The sequence below is a fragment of the Pseudorca crassidens genome, chromosome 5, assembly GCF_039906515.1.
Source record: "Pseudorca crassidens isolate mPseCra1 chromosome 5, mPseCra1.hap1, whole genome shotgun sequence".
Lineage (NCBI taxonomy): Eukaryota > Metazoa > Chordata > Mammalia > Artiodactyla > Delphinidae > Pseudorca > Pseudorca crassidens.
The window spans coordinates 10,893,415-10,917,598 of NC_090300.1; the positions used below are offsets into that span (position 1 = coordinate 10,893,415).

The 24,184-nt window shown below is 44.3% G+C and overlaps 1 protein-coding gene across 2 annotated transcripts in view; it reads right to left on the reverse strand.

Moving 5' to 3' along the window:
• Positions 1 to 24,184, reverse strand: part of KAT2B (lysine acetyltransferase 2B) — a 102,408-nt gene that overhangs the window by 44,608 nt on the left and 33,616 nt on the right. For both annotated transcript variants that reach the window (XM_067737378.1, XM_067737379.1), the window contains exons 2-5: positions 24,002 to 24,128; positions 8,881 to 9,026; positions 3,833 to 3,925; positions 2,143 to 2,324 (exon numbers count right to left, since the gene is read on the reverse strand). In XM_067737378.1, the coding sequence (XP_067593479.1) occupies positions 2,143 to 2,324; positions 3,833 to 3,925; positions 8,881 to 9,026; positions 24,002 to 24,128 (548 nt within the window). The remainder of the gene's footprint in view (positions 1 to 2,142; positions 2,325 to 3,832; positions 3,926 to 8,880; positions 9,027 to 24,001; positions 24,129 to 24,184) is intronic.

The window sequence follows — 24,184 nt, forward strand, 5'->3', positions numbered from 1 at the left end:
GCGCTGGCAGTGACTTGAGTTTTGGAGGGCGTGGGTTGGGGGGAAAGCATGAGTAGCATCTTCCCAGCGCCTGTGCTGTGCGCCAGACGCCAGGCACGGGCCACCTGAGGGGACACACAGCAGCCATGGGACCGGGCAGAGGAAGAAACAGAAGGTCCAGGAGACGAGGTGAGAGCTCTAACACACACACAGAACTGGGGAGGGATGGAGCCATGGTTCAAGCCCATCGCTCATTCCAGAACTCGACTTCTATTTTTTACGACTCCTTGAGTCTTCATAAGTGCCGCCCATTTCTTGGTAATTCCCAAGTGCTACACAGTATTTTTATTCTGTTTTCTAAAATACAGCATTAACTCCCGTGCTGCTTCACAATTAATTCTCCTTCTTGATGAAACAATTTTTCCTCTCTTAAGGGCAGCAAATATTGGGAATTCCCTGGCGGTCCAGTGGTTAGAAATCCGTGCTGCCACTGCAGGGGTCACGGGTTCAATCCCTGTTCAGGGAACTAAGATCCCACAAGTTGGCACGACCAAAGGAAAAAAACACAAAGACAGACAAAAAATGACAAAAACAAACAAAAAGAGAGGCAAATATTTTCAGGGGTTTGGCTTTGACAGATATCCAGCTTTGTCAGTCGTTCACAGATGGAGTTAAAAGACACATATTTTTGAGAGTTCTATTATCTCAACTCATAAACAGGAGTAACGATGCTATAGGAACTACTGTTAATATAAAACTCTGAAATGAAGGTGTGAAAATGAAGACATAATTTAAAAAGTTGATTTTGAAGAAATCTGTAAATTTTACAATTATTAAGATAAAATACTTTATAACTCAAATTGTATATATTGTAAAAGGGGAGAAAAGAGGGAAAGGGGGTTTTACTCATGAAATCAGGTCAGTGATCAGAGAGAAAAGCTTATCTTCAACTACACCCATTCCTCTTTGTCATCCGCTGTTACAGAAAATAACCTGGGTACAAGTGGTCTTTACAAGCTGTCGAAAAACACTGCCTATTTTAAATCGGGGTTGGGGTGGGGGGGGACCCTGAAGCAAGCTTGATGTGCCTATAAAATATAAATGGGAAAAGTTATAAAAAGGGTGAACAGAATGGATAATACAAGTCACTGTCTTACTTAAATAAAAATAAATGTAAGTCATTCTGTTTTGTAGGGCCCATGTTTATGACTCTTAAGTCAATTCTATTATTCTGCAAGTCATAAGTAATAAAAATAAATTCCCACTTTAGAAAAATGTGTAATTCTTGGATGTGTAATCCAGGAATATGTTTGATGTCCACCAATAGGGACATGATTAGGTAAATTACAGTACATCGATTCAACAGACTATAATACAACCAGTAAAACGTCTGAATGGGGGACAAAAAGGATGCAAATTTTGTATTTTCTTTCATGCTAACAAACGTAAAATATCTATTTAAAGGGACAGTGACTGTAAGACAATATGTATAACGATACTATTTATACCATGCCGCTGGGACTATGGTGATCTTTCCTTCTTTAAAAAAAAATTTTAACACTATTATATTCACGGTCATTGCTTATTTTTTTTAATGATGTCTCTATATAATAATTACAGAGTCAGTATAATTATGTAGATCAACAGTGCTCGATAGAAATACCATGCAAGCCACACATGTAAATGTAAGCCACACGTTTAAATTTCCCAGTAAGTCACATTAAAAAAGTAAAAAGAAACGGGTGAAATTAACTTTAATATATTCTATTTAATTCAATATTTCCAAAATATTACCATTTCAACCCGTAATCAATATAAAAATCTATTAAACTATTAATGAAATAGTTGACATTCTTTTTTTCTTTTTTTGTACCGTCTTAGAAATCTCCATTCATGCCAGCCACACTTCAAGGGCTCAGTGACCACATGTGGCTGGCAACTATCGTATTAAAGAGTTCAGGTCTAGATGATTTGGATCCCTCACCCTCCAAAACATCACGCTATGAATGAAGAGTAGGAATCTGGGGAGTTAAATTCGACGTTCTCTCTACCTGATGGAGTCCCGTGATAACTGGGCAACCCTCTGCTTGCAGAGGCAAGTAGCAATGTTACGTCTGCAACGTACTTTATGGGCCAAAGAAGAAGAACTGCCCGTCTGCTTACCTTGTATAGTTCTCCTTGTATCCAGAAATATCATCGTTGGGGGATCGCAGTCTTCGTTGAGATGGAGCCTCCAGATGCCAATAGTTGATGCGGTTCAGGAACATTTTTGCCAACTCAACTATTGTTTGCCTTTCTTTGGATGGCAGGTGACTAAATTTGTACTGTACAAAGTTATTCACACCCTTAAAAGGAGGAAAGGCAATTTATTCACGCAGCTGTGCAATCCTGAACACTCACATAGTCAGCCCCGTTGGTGGTCATTAGCAAAAGAAAAGACATTTCTCTATTCACAAAAACCTCTTCCTTTTCCCTCTTAGAAAACAGGAATGCCCAGAAGGAATCATGCCCCAGATCACAGTCTATGAAAAGTGACAAGACACAGAGGCTGTGAGTTGCAATTCTATGCCTGTTGCAATCGTGACGTGCTAAAGAAAAATTCAAAATCACGGACCGAAAAAGTCAAAACCCCATAAACAATAAAATATGGCTCTTTTGCAGCATAACTCTTGCTGTACTGTCAACACAGTAGCTCACATATAATGAGATTCTTGGATTAATATAATGTTTTTACATTCATAAAATTTTAATTTTTGAACTAAACCACTAGAATTTGAACTTTTACTATCCTCTTTCGGTTTTAGTAAACCTACCAAAAGAAAATTCTTATTCAAAATTATGACCTTTTAAAATAATAATCTGTGGATTTGTGGATTAAATTTAATCTTTCTTCAGAACACTCCCATCTAATTTAATTTCAAATAAAGGAACAATGAATTCTTATTTCGTAGGGATTGGAGACAACGTTTTTTCTATGAAAAACTAACTGATAAAATACATTTATTTGTTTCTGATATCATGTCTTCTGTAATTATTCTCATCAAGAAATTCAGTCCAGAGTATCTGAGATTTACTTAGGCGAACAATGATGGGCCAAAAAATTGATACTGATGAGAAATCCTGACAACACCTAATAGAAAAGGTCTATACATATCAACAGATTCCCCAAGTAAATCTCGGCTTCTTTACAGGAATCTTAATGTACCAGGAAGCCAATTTCTGCAAACAAAATCTCATTTCTTTTCTGTGCTTGCTTTTTAGTTGACTTACAATGTTTTTCACATTGCTCCTGAATTCCCTCGCCTCAATAGACTTTTCAACAGTGCAAACAGAGGGACAAAGACTTAATTTTAAAACATCAACACTGGGGCTTCCCTGGAGGCACAGTGGTTGAGAGTCCGCCTGCCGATGCAAGGGACGCGGGTTCGTGCCCCGGTCCGGGAAGATCCCACATGGCGCGGAGCGGCTGGGCCCGTGAGCCATGGCCGCTGAGCCTGCGCGTCCGGAGCCTGTGCTCCACAACGGGAGAGGCCACAACAGTGAGAGGCCCGTGAACCGCAAAAACAAACAAACAAAAATCAACACCAAGAAACAGCCCATTTCATGTGTTCTGACGAACTACATGCTCTATTAATTTTTTTCTTTCCCAAACACACAGTGAATTCTGAGCGTTCAGCAACCCTAAGAGACACAAGCTAGATCATTTATTACATTAAGTATTCACTTCCGATCCAAAGGGCCCAAGACAATTCCTACCGACTTGAACATCTCTAAGCCATCAATGAGGATGAAAATGAGAACGTTTGTTCAGCCTTAAAGCACTAAAAAAGGGGCTTCTCTTGTATCTCTTTACCTGTTCAATGCTAGGTTTCTCAAATGGGGGTTTCTTCTCCAAAGAGCCTTCAACCACAGGTTTTCCTCTTTGTAAAATAGACTTTCTCAAGAGCTGTAAGGAAATCATTTTAAAAAAATCAGTCAGTGTCACACACGCACACACACACACACACACACACACACACACAGACACTATGGACTCTCCAAGCTTACAGTCTTGCTGGGAAAAAAAGGCCACATTAATCTAGAAAAATGGTACAGATAAACTGGTTTGCAAGGCAGAAATAGAGACACAGATGTAGAGAACAAACTTATGGACACCAAGGGGGGAAAAGGGGGATGGAATGAATTGGGAGATTGGGATTAACATATATACACTAATATGTATAAAACAGATTACTAATGAGAACTACTAATGAGAACTTGCTATATAGCCCAGGGAACTCTACTTCACTTCACTGTACAGTGGAAATTAACACAACATTGTAAAACAACTACACCTCAATTGAAAAAGAAAAAAGATTACAAATATTTTCTCCCATTCTGTTGTTTGCCTTTTAGCTTTATTTATGGTCTCTATAATTTTTTTTTATTTTAATTTACTTAATGTGTCAACTCTTCCTGTTTTTGTTTATCAGAATTTAGGTCTTAACGATACTTCTAAATAATATTAATAATGTTGTCTTGCTTAATACTAATAATATCATAAAAGTATTACAAAACCTTAAAAAAAAAAAGAGGCCACATAATGGAGCTGGGCCAGGCCATACCATGCTGTCTTCCCACATACAAAAGGAAAAAAAAAAAAAAAAAAAGGTTGGCAGAAGAGAAATTCCAAATAAGTTGCAAAGGCAGTAAGTGCAGTATAAAGCCCAGAGGATGAGAGCTCAGAAGTCTGCCTTACCGAGGGAAGATGTCACACAAGAGGAAGGGTATAAACTGAGTCTGGAAGGGAGGACAAACATGAAACACAACAAGAGGACGGAAAAGCATTTGCAGGAAGGTGAGGTAGGAGGTCAGCCTTGGAGGGAATTTAAGGGCTCAGTACAGTTGAGGCTGCATCATTGGAGGTTAGAAGCCCCATTGATACTTTGATGTTATTTTTTTCCTAAGATATTTAATCAGCCAAGATGTGGATTAAAGGTAATACGTACGAGTAACAAATTTAGCATTCTTTTTTGTTTGTTTGTTTTTGTCTTTTTGTTTTTGGCGGTGCCTTCGGCATGCACATGCAGGCTGCAATCGTGACGTGCTAAAGAAAAATCTTAGTTCCCTGACCAGGGATTAAATCCACGCCCCCTGCAGTGGAATGAATTCCACTGGACCACCAGGGAATTCATTTTAACATCTTATTTTGAGACATTTTAAGCTTAGGCTTTTCTCTGAAATACACAGTATCTCACACCACACACACACACACACACACACACACACACACACACACACACACACACACAGCCTTCAAAGGGAAGCTACCATATTCTATTTATCTTAATTACATGTTAGTAAATCCTTAGATCAACAACATGGGTGACTACCAGGTAACGCAATTTGCCTTCACGCCCATGGCCAGAGCTGGGAGAAGCTAAACACTTCGTGTTCTGGGCAGCCGGGAGCACACAGCCGCGCCACACCTTTCCTGCTCACTCGCCCTTCCCCACTCTGTTCGTGCCTTCTGCTGACCCAGAGGCTGGTGGACACTGCACCCTCTGCACACGCCCACCCAGGCCGCTGCAGATGTGCTCATGCTCTGGATGGCCTGATTTAAACCCCTGAAAGGCCGAGGTCCACTGTGTGCGCAAGGGCTGTGTGTGACGGCTGTGTGTCGCACGCATAATCCAGGGCCCAGGCTCTTCCGGAAGGAATTCCGTAGGGCTCTCAATTGGCAACTTTCACTGTTGAGGTCTTTTTTCATTTCCTCTCCATCCACAGAATGCGGGCCAAGTGTTCTGGCATCTCAACGCCCATAAAACAAAAACGTCGCTCTTAATCCCTGCCATTGGAATTTAAAGCCCTCAAAGAGCAAATATCAGAGAGTAAAAAGAAGGCGGAACCACTTGTTAAGACCTAGTTTGAAAATAAATTTGATCTTGAAATTCTTTACCTTCAACCTTTGCTTGAACCTTCAGTAACCTTTACACATGGGCCAGTTATGATATACGACCATGCATTCATTCATTCACTCATTTATTTATTACATATTTATTTATTTATTACACATTTATTTACATCTTTCTCTCCTTTCTCCACTGATTGCCTTTTCAATAGAAACAAAACATGGCAAACTTTCTCCCAGGAGTTAGTGGAAATAGACGAACCCCCAAGGTTGAAGAACACCCTGTGTGCCCCCTGAGCCGGGTCTTATAAGGGCCTCATTTCCTTCTAGAGGTGCCAAATAAATTACTCACATGTAGTATTTGCTGATCTTATCAATGTATCATGCCCATCTTTACAAAAATAAAGGTGCCATGATGATAAGTTGTTGTATGTGTTTCTAAGGATATAAAAAGACTGATTATCAAAATTAGATACAAATAATTCTGGCTGCCTACATTTTTGTCCAGTTAAAGTAAGACCATTTGGGAACTTGACCCACTGAGGGTTTCAGTTTGGAGGTAGACGGATGAACTGGGGAGGTGTCGAATCTCCGCTTCTTCATCTACAAAAGGATGAAGCTGGGATAAAATAGGCGTATATACGAAGACTTTAATAATAGCAGCAAGGATTTGCTTCCGGACTTTTGCCAGGCACTCTCTGTGGCTCTGTATCTGTATTACCTCATTAATCCTCCTAACAACCTCTTGAAGTAGGTGCTATCATTGTCTATAGATAAGGAAACGCGACTTGCCTGAGGTCACATTCACTAAGTGATGAAGCCAGGATTGGGACCCAGCTATAGCTGAGCTCCAGAACCACGCTGACAAACACTAGGATAAAATGAGCTTCAGGAAGCAGCTTTTCACCGAGTTCATTTTCAACCTCTAAGGCAGAAGCTTCCAAAATGCTACTAAAATGCACAATAACATTTTAATTTAATTTAATTATGGAGACATAAGAGACACAGGAACTCCTCTTCCGAAACTAAGAAACGGATGATTTATAACTTATTTGCCCCAAGAATGACTTTGGGGGAGGAGAGGGGAGAATGCTGAATATTTTGGATTTTGTTCTCAAGAGCAAAGATATTTGCATGGCTAAAGATGAGAGAGGTAAGAAGGGGAGAGAGAAAACATACTTCAAAGCGGAGCAGTGTTTTCTGGCCTGTTGGTTGGTTATAAACAGAACCTAGAGGAGGCCGACAGGATGGAAACCTTCCCTTCCAGCAGGGCGGTGAGGAACCGCCCGCCAGGGAGCTGAGTTCCAAGACAAATAATAGCTGCAGTCATGCAGACGTTGTTTTCCTTCAACTAAGGCCTTTTTCCAAAGAAGCTCTAAACAGTATGAACCTGCCAGGGTTCAGTCCAGATGACTCAGGCCTCACGGTCATGTCAACAAGTTGTCACCTGGAGCAGCCTGGCGCCTGCTAATGGCTGTGGTCTCTCTCCCTTGCCTTCTCCTCCCTCCCCCTACACCCCGCCCCAACATTTACCGTTTTAGTGTTAACAGCCCCACGTGACTCCACAAGTTGAAAATAGAATTCCCTCTCCCACTCCTGTTCCCCATCGACCCCCCCAAACCCCAGTAGTACAATAAAAAACAAAAGTTAATAAAAGGGGAAAAGGGAAAATCACATATTTCAAGTAAATTCAGACCCCTCTGCTCTCACCAACGTTCTAAGAATTGGGTATAAAATTTGCCCTGAGATTCCTAGCAGCCAAAGCAAAAGAGGAAACTCAAAGGAAAATGGATCTCTCCTTGTCATACAAAATGAAGCCCAGCCCTCATTAGGAGAGGCAAACTTTTCCTGGCTGTAAGCCCTGAGGGGAAGGGGAGTGTTTGGGGTTTTGTTTTTGTTTTTAGAGATCCTTATAAGGGTTACACAATACAACATAATCAACAGTGCCCTCAGTAGCAGGTTCTGGGTCTTTTTAAATTATTCCTTCTGTCGGCCTCCTTTGTGCATCTATTTTTGGCAACCTGAATTTCCCCTCTCCATTTTCCCACCCCCGGTTTCCCTCCCCCATCTGTCAGTCTTGATCGCCAGCACCAGCGTGGGGAGACCCATATCAGTGGGAAAGGAGGGGCTGGGACCCAATGGAGCTGAGGCAGAGCCATGAAGAGGCAGAGGCGGGGAGTGGCAGCAGTGCTAGGTGACTGGTGTCAACAGGCACAGAGAACAGCAGTAAGACACCAAAACAAATCTGGAAATTCTTGATTCCTCCCCTTGAAGAGTCGAGGTCTTATCTTAGCAGCATCCCTCCAGCCACTTCTCCTGCCTCCCCCTGCCGCCTGGGCCCCACCATGCTGGGGGGTCACGTCCAGCTCACTCGGAACATGGTCTACACGCCCCTGCCTGGAAGGCGCTTCCCCGGCCCTTTTCAGGGGTGGCTCTCATGCCCCCGCTGTGGTTTCTGCTCAACTGTCATCGCAGACAGGCCTTTCCTAACTGCTCTTCCTTAGCACCAGGTCGCCACAGCCCCCCGGCATCCCTGCCATTCTGATGCCACTTCCCCTGCTTTGTCTCTCTTCACAGCACTTATCACCACCAGCAAACATACTGTTGACTTGTTGATTGTCTGCCTCTCTTACTGAAATGTAAACTCCATGAGGGCAAGGACTTTGTTTTGCCCACTGATCTATCCCTCATGCCTACACGAGTGCCATGCATAGAGCAGGTATGTGGTAAGTTCTTGTTGGATGGATGGATAGGCAATGGAAAGAAATCTATAAGCGCATAAAGATATTCAGCTCTGTGTACAAGTAGGAAGGCTCTCGAGGAGAGTGATGTGCTCAAAGTACAGTGGGTCATTTTAGAGAGTCCCTCACGGAGAAACACATGCTCCTGCAAACCCGAGGGCCAGACGTATCTAAGTTGAGAGCGTTCCCACGTGACCTGGCCCATTGATAATGAGCATATCTGAACAGTGAGAGAAAGAAGAAAAGCCCTTCAAAATGTGGAAGTCTCACCTTGAATAGGTAGAAATAAACTTGTTTGGTATCTGCATCTTCTTCCTTGTGGACACAGGTAAAGAGATATTCCACATCCAACACGATTCCCAGGAGTCTGTTCATTTCTTCCTCTGACACATTCTCCAGGTGAGAAACGTGAGCGGCTTAAGATAAAGATCAAAGGAACACAGGTGAGAAGTAGATGGAAACCACCAACAGTCTCCATGTTAAAATGGAACATTCGGGAATTCTCTGGCGGTCCAGTGGTTAGGACTCCGTGCTTTCACTGCAGAGGGCCCGAGTTTGATCCCTGGCTGGGGAACTAAGATCCCACAAGCTGAGTGGTGCAGCCAAAAAATAAGAATAAAATAAAAATTGGACTTCCCGGGTGGCAAAGTGGTTAAGAATCTTCCTGCCAATGCAGGGGACATGGGTTGGAGCCCTGGTCCGGGAAGGTCCCACATGCCATGGAGCAACTAAGCCCGTGTGCCACAACTACTGAGCCTGCATCTAGAGGCTGCGAGCCACAACTACTGAGCCTGCGTGCCACAACTACTGAAGCCTGCGCGCCTAGAGCCTGTGCTCCACAACAAGAGAAGCCACCGCGATGAGAAGCCCGCGCACCACAACGAAGAGTAGCCCCTGCTGGCCGCAACTAGAGAGAAAGCCCGCGCGCAGCAACGAAGAGCCAACACAGCCAAAAATAAATTTTAATAATAATAAAATAAAATAGAACATCCTCTCCCAGGAACCTTCTGGAATCAGACTGCACTGTCAATAGAGGAACTTTCTGAACTCCTATAAGACTGATATCTTCACACAAAATCGACTTATAATTGTAAGAGACCACCACCTTGTTAAGCACGAGCCTCCCGCTCCAACACTGAAAATGACCAGCGGCTAATGTACGGTTTTAAGATCTGGAACTTGTTGGCACCAAGTCTGGGTACGACGGTGTTAAATTCTTATATGTTTCCATATAAGCCGATTTTCATTGTGCCAAGAGGGTCCTGTGGTCCTACAGGCTGGATCCAGGATTTGAGGACTGCGGGTTCAGAAGGACCCCAAAACCAGGCTCCCTAAAGGTTTAGCGCTAAGTCCTGTGAACAGTTCTGTGAACAGTTCTGGTGGCCAAGAATATCACATATCAGGAACGACCAAAAAAGAGTATCAGTAAAAACTGAATGAAGGCCCTTTTCCTCAGCCCTCCTGAGATGCAGTGAAACCTCACTATCTCTGCAGCAAAGCCCCAAGGCCTGTCTGAGTTTGAGATTCAACGCCCTGCACAGTCACGCTCCAAACCCACCTCTCCTACCTTTATTCTGTTGTCTCACTATCATTAAGTGGCATATCCATCACCCTCCTCCCCTCCCACACCCCTGTCCTCTCTTCTTCCCAAATCCAGCCCATTTTTCAAGATGAACATGTTTTATCCTCAAAATAATCCTATGAAGTAGGGATGAGTAGCCCCATTCTACGGTTGAGGGAACGGAGGCCCACAGAGACTGAATGCTGTTTCCTCCAATGTCAATTGGCCAACAAGGCAGAGCTGGGGTCTGAAAGCAAAGGATGTTTGACCCAAATTCTGAAGCACCCACGCACATAGTTTTTGGATGACTAGGTGATTCACTTCAAGCCCCTTTCTCTTGAAAGGGACTCTCTCTAGGTAAGTCATCCAACACCCAACCAGGAGCCCAGGAGCACCTTGGGCGGGACCGTGGCTCTCAGGTCTGTGTCCCCAGAACTAATCACTACGCTCACTGTGCTAACAGGCACTGCCCTTCAAGAGTGATCCATTTCAGGTATGTTGACTGAAAATGCTTGGACCTAGAAGCGCTTGAGATGACTTCTAAGGAAAGATTAAACTATGGAGAAGGGTAGGCTTTTCCTTGCCTTTTTAAAGGGAGTTGGAACTAAAGATTCTCGAGGAACAATCCAGGTGTCAAGCATGGGTCAGGCTACTCCACAGACCAAACCATGAAGCCCGGTCCGAAGTCTGGGATAGAGAACGCAGCTGGTACCCCACCCAGATCCCCTTCCCTTACCACCTCAGAGCACATCTCCTGACCTCCAGCTGCCAGCAGCTCTATTCCCTCCTGTCACCATAATCTGCTCTGCCACCTACACGCCCCTCAAGAGCAGCCTTCAAGTTGGCGTATAAAGACGCCAGTTGCCCCGCCCCTCGGGGGGAAGAACTCTGAGCTAAGTGTTCCAGACCAGCTCTCACATCTTCCCCACAGAATTATCCACCTGTTGCCCACAGCGGGAACTGGCTTAATAATGCACCCATATCGGCCACCGTCTCCTCCTGGTCTCACTTTCCCACTCCCCTACCTCCATCCCAAATAAACTAGGACTTGCACTCAGATCCTCGTCTTTGATTCTGCGTCTGTGGGACCTCCAACGAAGATATCCGATCAAAAGCATTTTCAGAGAGGTAAGAGGATTACATACCAAGAGGGTGGGCCTTCCACGCGTCCATGAGGAAGCCAGATTAAAGGGGTTCAAGTTAGAGGGGCAGAGGCCACCCACCTTTCATTCCTTTCTAATGCAGAAAAGCAATGGAAAGGCAGAGGGAAGGTCCCAAGTCACGGGCCATTGGTGATGCGCGTAGGTGTGTACACACCTACATGTGCACGGGTGTGCACCTCTAGACAGCGTTTCTAACAGGGAAGAGGGGAGGAAGGAAATTTGGTGAGGTCTGCCTTAGGTACCATAGATACATCCACAGATACATCTCAACTTGACAACGCCAACACTGTATTACTACATTATGTACACACGAACGTCAGTATTCAAATCTATTACTTTCTACTTGGCTCTACAATACGTGGCTTCATCACTTTCTAATAGATGCCCTTTTAGGTAGAACATGGGCTGGGTCATCTTGTTTTCTCAGGAATGCAAAATTTTCTTGAGGTTAGTCCGAAGCCTTTGGGAGACAGGCCTTATTCTGACAAGTAGGTCAAAATTTTTATGTCACTTATTTACAGAAACAATTTTATTTAAGACTGTTTTGGGCTTGTAATGTTTTCATCTCTTTCCAGTGATAAGTTATGAAAGCAATCAGTCTCCAATATAATATAAATGCCTTCAGATTCTCCAAAATATGAAACAGTCTAATTAAGGTGCTAACATATAGTGGCTTTAACTCGTAGAAGTATACGCCATGATTCACTTTTGAAACCAGTGGTTCACTTTCTTTAAGCCACAAATGCTTTGCCCAGATAAATCCTTAATCAGAATTTAGAAAGAGCTGCTCTTTCTAAACAGAGGTTGAAACAGAGGTTGGAAGCTCCAATTTTCAAAATGGGGTGGGAGTTGGGTGGGGCCCAGCATCCCCTCCCCTTGTTGGGGCTCTAAGCTGCATGGTTTGAAAACCACGATATTCTGAAGAGACTAGATAAAACTTAAAATGCTTAAGACATGAGACCTGAGGAGGTCTATTTCCTTCTGATTCTGTGCATAAGGAAATCCATAATCTCTCCTCCAAGCTCTGTGTGTGACCCCAAGTACAGAGGACTAGAGCTGGAGATATGGGGAAATGGAAAGGAAGCTGCAGGTTCCCAGAGGGAGGAAGGGCGAGGCTGTGCTGGACAAATGGGGGTGTTCCTCACAGCTGAGAGGGTAGGAATCTTCCTCCAAGAATAAAGGAAGGGTGGGTCGGGGGGTGAAGGGAGCTATACTGAGGCAGAAGGATGACAGTGCACGAAAAGGGTTAAGCTTCCTAGAATGAACGATGGGGTGGGGTGGGGGGAAGATTAGATGAAAACAGAGGGAGTGGACCATCAACTTGAGAAGGAAAAAAGCAGCTCTGGACAAGTTGCCATGAAAGAGAAGCTTCCGTAGAGTGAGAAAGCCGGCACGGGCAGATACAACCACGCTGCATCAGTGTGTAGTCGTCTGCACCTGCCCGTTCTCAGACTCTCCAAGCATGGGCCCCTTTCACCAACACTCCTTTTCAGTCTCTGAGCATCTAGCACTCAGCTTTTCCCTCTCATCAAATCCACATCACCAGCTAACGTCTCCTCCCACCCGAATCATCCATCCCCACACCCTACCTCACCACCTCGCCATCCCAACAACCAGTGCACCACCATCCCGGCAAACTTGACTCCAGGATTAAAATCCTCAAGGCCATCCTCAAAACAGCAACTCCCTCTTGCCAAGGAACCTGGCACTCACTCCTTCACTGTCCTTCATCCCCCAACCAGTGCCACCACCGGATGGACGCAGCTGAGCTTTCCCACCCCTACCTTTGTGATCACTGGGATCTCAAGCCCACGGCACAAAACAACCCCCAGACTGCTCTGCTGCCATGGGAGTCTCCCTAAAGCCCCACTGTCCTCATCAACCCCATCTCCACCAAATCCAGAGACGTCTCCTGACTCTTGGGGGCTGCTGAGCAGAATTAGATAGACCCCACAGTCAACACCACGTCATGCCAACACCCAGATACACTTCACTCTAACTGTAAAGCGAACTACTTACTGAACTGGTATTTAACTAAAAAGAGCCACTTATTATTGAAAAAAAAAAAACCTCTTAATGTTTTCCAAAGAAACCTTTTTGATGCAAATAAGCTCCCTTTGATGAACCAAAAGCATATTTTCTTGAAGAGATATGCCTCTATTATTTACAAGCCTGGAGGCATATATTAAAAAAATAAAAATCGGGCTTCCCTGGTGGCTCAGTGGTTGAGAGTCCGCCTGCCGATGCAGGGGACGCGGGTTCGAGCCCCGGTCCGGGAAGATCCCACATGCCGCGGAGCAGCTGGGCCCGTGAGCCATGGCCGCTGAGCCTGCGTGTCCGGAGCCTGTGCTCCGCAACGGGAGAGGCCACAACAGTGAGAGGCCCGCGTACCGCAAAAAAAAATAATAATAAAAATCTGTAGACTACAATGTACACATCTACAGCAGTTAATCGGCCACAGAACTCGTAACACTGAGTCAAGGCCATTTAAGGCTTTGATACATGTTCCCTCATGCATCTTCCCAATAAAGTTTTCATCCATGTGCATCCTACCAGCAGTGTGCTAGAACACCCCCTTCCCCGCGCTTGCCAACAGTGAAGAATCATGCTCAGTCATTTCATCAGTCTTTTGAAAATTAATCAGGGTCCCCCACTGTTTTGATTTGCATTCGCTGGAACGCCCTTGGAGTTGTTTGTTTTTCATGTTACTGGCCATTTGTATTTGTTCTTTTGTGCACTACCTATTCACGCCCTCTGCCTGCTTTTTTAGGATGTGGGTCTTTTTCTCATTGCTTGAAAGAGCTTTCTGTCTATCCTCCTGGATTTCATTGGGGGTTTTGTTTGTTAGGTTGTGGTTTGGTTATATAGGAATTTTACATTTTTCAGAAAGTCAAATGTATGTCTGGCATTTCTTTAAGGTCTTGCTTGCAAAGGTCTTTCCCATAAAACCAAAAGATGACAAAAATGTATTTTCTCCTAGCTCTTCAACAGGTTTGTTCTCAACATTTAAAACATTCCTCCACTGAAACATCAATATCATAAAAGACCAAAAAAAAGAAAAAAAAAAAAAGGCAGAGGAACCGTTCCATGTCGGAGAAGACTAAAGAGGCCAGCTGTGATGTTGTGATTTATATAAAGAAACATATATTTGGTCTTTGTCTCCTTTCCTAGCACAGTTTCCTAGTAAACTTTCCAAATCTCTTGGAATTTCATAAGTAAAGGTGAAAGGAGTGTCTGTTGTTATTCCTAACGTGTCCCTTTCGACCACACCTGAGCTTCTGTGAATGGGCTTTTGGAAAGCCCCTACTGATGGGGATTGGTTGCCAGGGGAACCAAACCCGTGATGAGAAGGTTGGAACTCAGCCAGCCCCCTCCACCTCCCCAGGAGAGAAGGGGGTCTGGAGGCTGAGCTAATCACTAATCAATCACTATGCCTATGTAAACAAGACCTCCGTTAAAACCCCTAACTGAAGGGCATGTGAAGGTTCCAGTAGCTGAAGCCTGGAGGCGCTGGGAGGGCAGCTCGCTTGGACACGGCAGAGGAGCTTTGGGCTCCTTCCACCCCACCCTGCCCTGTGCATCTCTTCCATCTGGCTGTTCCTGACTTGCATCCTTTTTATAGAAAGCCAGAAATCTAGTAAGTGAACTGTTTTCCTGAGAACTCTGAGCCGCTCTAGAAAATTATCCAACTCGAGGAGGGGGCCGTAGGAACCTCTGATACACAGCCCATCAGTCAGAAGCACGGGTTAGGACCTGAGCTTGGGATCGGCATCTGAGCCCTTACCCTGTGGGGTCTGTACTAACTACAGGCAGATCGCAGCAGAATCCAGTTAAGTCGCAGGACACCCAGTCAGTGTCTGCTGGAGAGCTGGAGAACCGCTCGGTGTGGAAAAACCTGCACATCTGGTGTCAGAAGCCTTCCGCAAGTGCTGGGTGTGAGAAGACTCACTGTTTTCCGTTCACATGACAACTAAATACATATGTAATTCTAGACTGGGTGCTTAATGGAGAGGAAAATACGCTCGCAAAGACATTTTGGGGTCAACTATAAAACTGGAATACAAGCAGCAGATTAAGTATTACATTAATGTTAATATTTACTGAAGTTGGTAACTAAACAGAGGTTATGTAAAAGAATATCTGGGAATTCCCTGGCGGTCCTGTGGTTGGGACTCGGCGCTTTCACTGCCGTGGTCCAGGTTTGATCCCCGGCAGGGGAACTAAGATCTTGCATGCAGTGCGGTGTGGCCAAAAAAACTAAAAATTAAAAAAAAAAAAAAGAATATCCTTAAATTTAGAAAATACATACTTATGTATTTAAGAGGAAAAAACCAGGATGTAAATGCAACTTATTCTCATATGGTCCAGGAAAAAAGTATAATACATACAAATACACACACACACACAGACTCGTATATATCAGTCTGTGTGTGTATCTGTGTGTGTGCACACGCAGGCACACGCAAACATACATATGAGAGCAAATGACAAAGCAAATAGGGTAAAATGTTACCAATAGGTAAATCTGGGCAAAAGATACATGGGATGCTCCTTGTTACTATTCTCATCATGACTTTTCTGTAAGTTTGAAATTATTTTCAAATAAATAGTTTTTGAAAAAAATCATCCTTCCATCTAGAATTTGATAATCAGATGTAAAAGGACCCTACTTTCATTTCAAATTGTCTTCCAAGAGCCTGGTACAAAGCATCCACATAATTACCCAAGAATGGCCAACCCTTGACCTGTGGGAAAAGCTCCCTTCTGCTGAGCGCTGTTGCCCACAGTGTCCAGGGCATGGGGGCGCAGGGGGACGCGGGGGACGCGGTGCATCAAGGACTGGGTGGCCACCACCTTGCATCTCCCAGCAGGGTGGACCCTACCACCCCGCAGGGCTGAGTCAGACTTGCAAACACCCAGGGTGCCAGAGCGACCTGCCAAAACCTGCTGCCAGGAACCACAGTGCAGCTGTGGCCTCGCTGGGAACAGGAAACGCACTGTCACCGCAGGCTGTGACCTTCACTCACTCAGCTCTGGCCCCGTAGACTTGTCCCGCACTTCTGCGGACAGCCTGCCAGTCCTCACACACCCTGCGGCGGGAACAGGCGGCTGCTGGGCAGGCTGCTGCTACCACAGCTCCGCTCCTCTGGACCAGAAAGAAAGCAAAGGGCACAGCATCTGTAGGATCTGTGAGCTGTTCAAACATAGTTTTTGTTCATGGGAATTTGAGGTCAAGGCTAGAAGAGGTCAAATGAAGTCTTTCAATGAAAGCTTCTGAACTGACTATGTGCAAAAGGCTTATAATTTAACGGTAGTTTCCTAAAATGGAAAAGAATCTGAAAAAGAATAGATAGATAAACTGAATCACTTTGCTGTACACCTGAAACTAATTCGACATTGTAAATCATCTATACTTCAATAAAAAATAAATTCTTTAAAAGGAATTTTTTTTTAATTAAATAAATAGAAGTGGGGCTTCCCTGGTGGCGCAGTGGTTGAGAGTCCGCCTGCCGATGCAGAGGACACGGGTTCGTGCCCCGGTCCGGGAAGATCCCACATGCCGCGGAGCGGCTGGGCCCGTGAGCCATGGCCGCTGAGCCCGCGCGTCCGGAGCCTGTGCTCCGCAACGGGAGAGGCCACAACAGTGAGAGGCCCACGTACCACAAAAAAAATAATAAAAGTGGTTTCAGGGCTTCCCTGGTAGCGCAGTGGTTGAGAGTCTGCCTGCCGATGCAGGGGACGCGGGTTCGTTCCCCGGTCCGGGAAGATCCCACATGCCGCAGAGCGGCTGGGTGCGTGAGCCATGGCCGCTGAGCCTGCGCGTCTGGAGCCTGTGCTCCGCAACGGGAGAGGCCACAACAGTGAGAGGCCCACGTACCGCAAAAAAAAAAAAAAAAAAAGGTAAAAAGAAATAGGTGAAATCCGTTTTAATATATTTTATCTAACCTAATATATACTAAATTATTTTAACATGTACTCAATGTTAAAAATATTTTACATTCTTTTCTCATATAAGTCTTCAAAATTGGTGTGCATTTTCCAAGGGCAGCACATTTTAACTCGAGCAGCCACAGGTGGCTACGATGTTGCACAGGACAGGTACCCATCATAAACCATGAACCTCCTCTGCAAATAAATGCAACCAGCCGTCTCTTTAGTATTACTAAATGTAATGGATATCTACTAATGAAACAATCCAGTTACACCCAAGGAACTAAATGTATTAGGAACTAGAGAAAAAGTCAGTTCTTCATCTCAGTCCAGTACAGAAAATCAATAAGGGTAGAGAGAACTATAGTTATACAAGCAGGAACACTGCAGTGCAGCTCCAGGAAGTCCTTTATTGTCTGTACCAAGGGCTGGGGGAGTCAGGCCTTGGAGGTGAGTAGGGTTCCCCCAGCAGAGAAAGAAGGAGCGGCATGGCAGGTGCTGTGCACCTCCACATCCAAGGCAGAGGTGGGAGAAAGTGTGCAGACCCTTCAGAGAAGGTGGAGCGGCCCGGGGACCAAAATGCAACCCAGGAGGAGGAAAGGCCTGACCCACCTCGCACGCTCAGCTGAAGTGGGCCTTCATCCTGAGAATGAGAGGCCGCCCAGTGGGCTGAAGCGGGAGAATGTGACCACATTAGGTCGCTAGTGCTTTCTTGGGAAGCCAGGTGGAGATGGGGCCTCCAGGTGCTGCTGCAGATGCGACCACAGAAGGCAGAGAAGCAGCCTGAATCCAGGCAGAGCTGGCGGGAGGTGCACTCAGACAACATCCACAGGACTTCGTGGCCGGAGGAGCACAGGGAAAAGTAATAACCTACGTCAGGTGAGCACGAAAAATGCTACCAGGTTTATCCCCTAATTGCGGCTGTACCAGACTCACAGGTCCTGACAACTCTGAAGCCCGTGTGGAAAAACAGAGGACCCCCAGCCAAGAGGAATATGTAGACCTGACCCAGGCGGCGGTGTCCACGTGCTGGCCGGGCCCCACACTTCTGTCACTTGGCATCTGCCGGGACATGTGTAAATGGGGACGACTAAGTGGTGAAGGGGTTTGCAAATGCGGCAAAGCCTGAGAAGAGACGTTGGATCAATAGTCCATGAGAAAAGTACTGGTAAGACACTTCACACTGTTCAAGAAATAAGCTCTGGTGTAACTGTGAATGCTGGTCTTTACTTTCCTTGGAAAGTTTCTACCGTAAATAAGCAGGTACGCAGAGGTAACCATAGGAATATATACCAATTTCCACTTCTGTGATGTTTAAATATATGTGTGTGTATCAGAAAAAAACTGATGACATTAAAAAACAGTCATAAACTGGGACTTCCCTGGTGGCACAGTGGTTAAGAATCTGCCTGCCAATGCAAGGGACACCGGTTTGATCCCTGGTCCGGGAAGATCCCACATGCCGCGGAGCAGCTAAGCCCATGCGCCACAACTACTGAGCCTGGGCTCTAGAGCCCGCGAGCCACAACTACTGAGCCCACGTGCTGCAACTACTGAAACCCGTGCACCTAGAGCCCGTGCTCTGCAACAAGAGAAGCCACTGCAAAGCGAAGCCTGCGTACCACAACGAAGAGTAGCCACTGCTTGCCGCAACTAGAGAAAGCCCGCGCACAGCAACGAAGATCCAATGCAGCCAAAAATATAAAAAAATTAAATTAAAAAAAAAGGGGAAAAAAATCAGAAACCTTCCTAAAACTGCAAAAAATGATCAATAGTCAAATTTAATAATCAGTATGTTCAGGCACAGTTCAGAACAATGGACTCCAAAATGACAACAAAAATTCCAATTGTGTTTTGATCACAATGGTGTTTCCTACTGTCCTGGTCATAAAAGGAGGTTGCCATTTAAACAAGCAGTCCCAAAATAAGAAATTTTGATTAATACTAAAGTAAGGAGACGTGTTTGGGCCAACTGAGGTACTTTGTTAGTATCCTTCGCCAAGTTTTTATAAGCTGAATGTACTTGTACCAATCCCAAATATCAAATAATTTCAGAGAATGGAGTAGAATGTTCTAGGCCAGCACTATCCAATAGATATATAATGCAAACCACACATGTAATTTTAAGTTTTCCAGTAGCAACACTGAAAAAAGAAACAGGTGAAATTAATTTGAATAATACATTTTATTAACCCAAAATATTATCATTTCAACATGTAATCAAAATTAATGAGATATCTCACTTCTTTTTCATACTAAGCTTTCAAAATCTGGCCTGTGTTTCACACCCACAGCTCATCTCAATCTAGAGCAGCTACAATTCAAGGGCTCATTAGCCAAATGTAGCAAGTGGCTATAGTATTAGACAGCGTAGGTCTAGACTAACAATTGCATTCTGTGGATGAAGATACTGAACAGCAAGGCGGTTAGGGGACTGGTAAACTGCCAAGCCAGGCGCAGAATTGTTAGTTTCTAACTCCTGCCCGAATGTTCTTTCTATTTAATCAGCGCATCAGCCCTGCAGTAGCCCTGCGTTTGACACCCAGGAGACACAGAAGAGTATCAAATTAAGGCAGGCCAAGGACGCCTGGGATGCAAGTCGCTGTCAGGAGACCGTGTGAAACCAGAGATCACTGTCAAAAGACCGTGTATGGCTGAGCCAAAGGACACCCAACAGCAAATCAACAGAACAGACACCATCTCAATCGATACGCCTGAGTGTTTTGTTTTGACAAGTCCAAGAACACTACATATATTGTAGGATCTAAATTCATCATACTCAGAATAGTCACTGTGAAAATAGCACAGTGCACACAAATCGAAATGTTTTTGAGAATTCAAGCTTGCATGACACTGGACAGAATTCCCTAGACTCCGACCTCTACTTTGTTGGTAATATTTAAGAAGTCATGTGCAGGAATAAGAAAAGATGTCTGGCAAAAAAAAAAAAAAACGTGGGGAGGGAAATTGTCAAATGTTAATCATTGTTAAAGCTGGCTGATGGATACAAGGCTGTTTATTAAATGATTCTTCCTACCTTGATGCATAGGTGGAAGTTTCCACAATAAAAAGTTTTTAAAGGGAATTCCCTGGCGGTCCAGTGGTTAGGACTCCAGGCTCCCACTGCTGGGGGCCCGGGTTGAATCTCTGGTCAGGGAACTAAGATCCCGCAAGCCTTGCGGCCCGGCCGAAAAAAAAGGGTCTTTAAGAAAAGGGGTTGGGGAGGAGGCATAATCCTCCTTCTAGAAGAGGAAAAATTTTTCTCGAGCCCCGGCACTAAGACCAGTAAATAATCTGGCATTCGGGCAATAATTCCAAGAGCACTTGAAAATATGCAGACATCCCAATTCTAAGAAAGCAAACTGAATAGAGAAGAGAAAGGAACCGACAGGGGGAAAATATTTTTAAAACGCCTACAACCCCAATACCCTGAGAAAATCACTGTCAGCAGTGCAACACATGTCCTTCCAGATCATCTCCTGTTCGTATGTATTAAAATATTATCTAACCTAAAGAAATGAGATTATCCTCATGGTGCTGTTCTCAAGTCAGCAGCCCTGCATTTGGGACTGACCACCTTCCGGGTAGTTCTCAAGGGGTGAAACTCAGGGCTGGGTGAGTGACAGATACCACACTAATCAGCTCCTCCTCTGAGGATTTAAATCTTGAACCAATACTCCCAGGGACAGAGGTTAATGGACCTGAATCATACAGGGTCCTGGACAGAAGGCCCATGAATTCCTGCAGCTGGGATCCCAGGACCTGACTGATACCGGGTTTCCCTCTGTTTCCGGCTTGTGGAAGCGACCAGTACTCTTCTTATGAATACGGTTTTCTCATTCAAACTGGACAGAGTTCCCATGTGTTGTTTGAAGTAAAGAACCCTAATAAGAGTAATAAGAACACATTAATCTTCCAGGTATTGTGCTAAAATTCTGATAGGCATTCATTCATTTAATCCTCACGACGCTCCCATGAGGTAAATACTATTATTAACTCCATTTCAGAACTGAAAAACTGGAGGGCCAGGCTGATTACATAATATGCCGCAACTCACAGCTACTGGCTGTTGAGCAAGGATTTGAACTTGCGCTGGTGGATCTTGTCATTTAGTCCTCCGATTAAGCTGCTTTCTGACCTGCTTTTTTCATTAATAATACATTAAGAATATCTTTCCATGCTGGAAAACACGTCTTTTGTTAAGAGCCATATTGAATTTCATAATATATATTTTCATAATTCAACCAAGGATCTCTTCCATTGGAATATTTAGATTGTTTCTAGTTTTTTTAATAGCATGAATATGGCTATAATAGCTGTCCTTTTAATCTGAAGGCACATCTTAATTTATATTTAGGTTAACTTTCTGGCATGGATCTGTCAGGTCAAAGGATATGTACCCTTTTCTTCCATTCTCGATCATGTACTGTCAAATAAGGGGACTTGTTTTCAAAGCTTGTGAAGAAATATAAAAGGGAACAAAGTTGGCTTTTCTTTGAGAAAGGCTGTTTCTGCCTTTGGGCATTCCTGTGTGTTGACCTGCTCAGAAAGGAGACAATCTGTGCAGCTAACAAAGAAAAAGGACTCTGTTTTGAAATGTTAATTGGTGTAGGATAATAGGATTTCCCAATCAATACCAAATACAGTTCAAGTCCAGTGTTTAGGGAGTTCTCTACTGCATCATATTTCCTGAGGCAATTCTAAAGGGCATCACTCAGGGATCGACAGTAGAAAAGGTGAGTTAAAAGCAAAGATATTCCTCTGGGCTTCCCAGGTGGCGCAGTGGTTGAGAGTCCGCCTGCCGATGCAGGGGACACGGGTTCGTGCCCCTGTCCGGGAAGATCCCACAGACTAGACCTAACTCCAGGCTAACGAAGGCTGATGCTCCACCATCTGATATCAGCAGGAAGCTTTAGAGAAAGATGATGGCTAAAAGGAGCCACCCATACCATATGACCCTGCAATCCCACTCCTGGGCATATATCTGGAGAAAAACATGATCCAAAAGGATGCACGCACCCCAGTGTTCACAGCAGCACTATTCACAATAGCCAAGACATGAAAACAACCTGAATGCCCATTGACAGATGAATAGATAAAGAAGATGTGGCACATGTATACAATGGAATAGTACTCAGCCATAAAAAAAGAATGAAATAATGCCATTTGTAGCAACATGGATGGACCTAGACATTGTACTGAGTGAAGTAAATCAGACAAAGACAAATATCATATGATATTGCTTACAGGCAGAATCTTTAAAAAATGATACAAATGAACTTATTTACAAAACTGAAACAGACTCACAGACGTAGAGAATGAACTTATGGTTACCAGGGGGGAAGGGTAGTGGGGAGGGATAGTTAGGGAGTTTGGGATTGACATGTACCCACATTATATTTAAAATGGATAACCAACAAGGACCTACTGTCGAGCACAGGGAACTCTGCTCAATATTATGTAGCAACCTAAATGGGAAAAGAATTTGAAAAAGAATAGATACATGTATATGTATAACTGAATCACTTTGCTGTACACCTGAAACTAATATGACATTGTTAATCAACTATACTCCAATATAAAATAAAAAGTCTAAATAAATAGAGACTTCCCTGGTGGTCCAGCAGTTGAGAATCCACCTTCTAATGCAGGGGACGCAGGTTCAATTGCTGGTCGGGGAACTAAGATCCCGCACGCCACAGGGCAACTAAGACAGAGCACTGCAACTACAGAGCCCAGGCACTCCGGAGCCCATGCGCCACACCTAGAGAGAAGCCCTCGTGCCACAATGAAAGATCCTGCATGCCGCAACTAAGACCCGACACAGCCAAAAATAAATAAATAAAGTTTAAATTAAAAAAATAAATAAACAAATGGAGCCACCCCCTTATAAAGGGTCAGAATGGAAAAGGCCAAAGTACATTAGTGAGAATGTCTGGCGCTGCGTCCTTGCAACACTGGACAGTAAACTGGACACAGAGACATTCTTTGGGAGACCAGATAGCTGAAGGCAGAAAAGTAAATAAAATAAGTACAGGAGTCCCAGATCCCCTGGGAACTAGAATTTTAATATGTCGGGAAAACGACTTTCTCAGTAACCTTACCCACTCAAACAAAATACAATTTAAAAAGAAAATCTGTATCCTAAAAGTAGGATCAGGACACAGAACATATTAGCACAGGCCTGTTGACTACTTCTGGCAGAGTCTATATGGCCAGGCTGACAATGATTATCTTGCAGGGACAGATAAGAAAGTTGAAAGGGAAAACACAAGTAAATATTTACCAAGCACAACCCCAAGGAAGAAAAGAGCTAGCAGACACAGGAAACTAAAGAATATGAAGATAAACATTCCCAGAAAGTTCAGGGAATCAGAAAATAATAAGAAAAATGAGAATCAGAATCAGGACATATTACGTGTTCATCTAAGTAGCTTGGCTGCCACGTTTCATCTTATTTGGCAATCCCCGTCTCCCTCACTCCCCCGCCAACTCCGTCCCAGTCAACCAGCTCTTAGGGAAAACCCGGGAAGAGACAGATGAGGAATCCATGCAAACAGTACAGGATTTGTCTCCCACGTGAAGCCTCCCCAGCAGATTCATGAAGCTAAAGAGTCTCTTTTGTTGCCTCATAAGGAGGTGAGGTGTGCAAGTCTGGTTAACCCACGAATTCAGTAAGTTAGAACTTGCAGGCAACAATGACATCGTTGGTCTCCTTGAAGATTTAGGAACTCACCGAGGGCATGGCTACAACTCCGGCAGGATTCCGTCAGACTGACAATTATTTGCTGCAGGTCAGCTCTGGGGGGAGTGGGAGAAGGGTTGGGGTTTTTCCAGCCATTACATTTACAAGATTCCTCAGCCTAAAAAAAAATGAATAGAGAAACAACGTTATGTAACAGGCAGCCATGGACTGAAT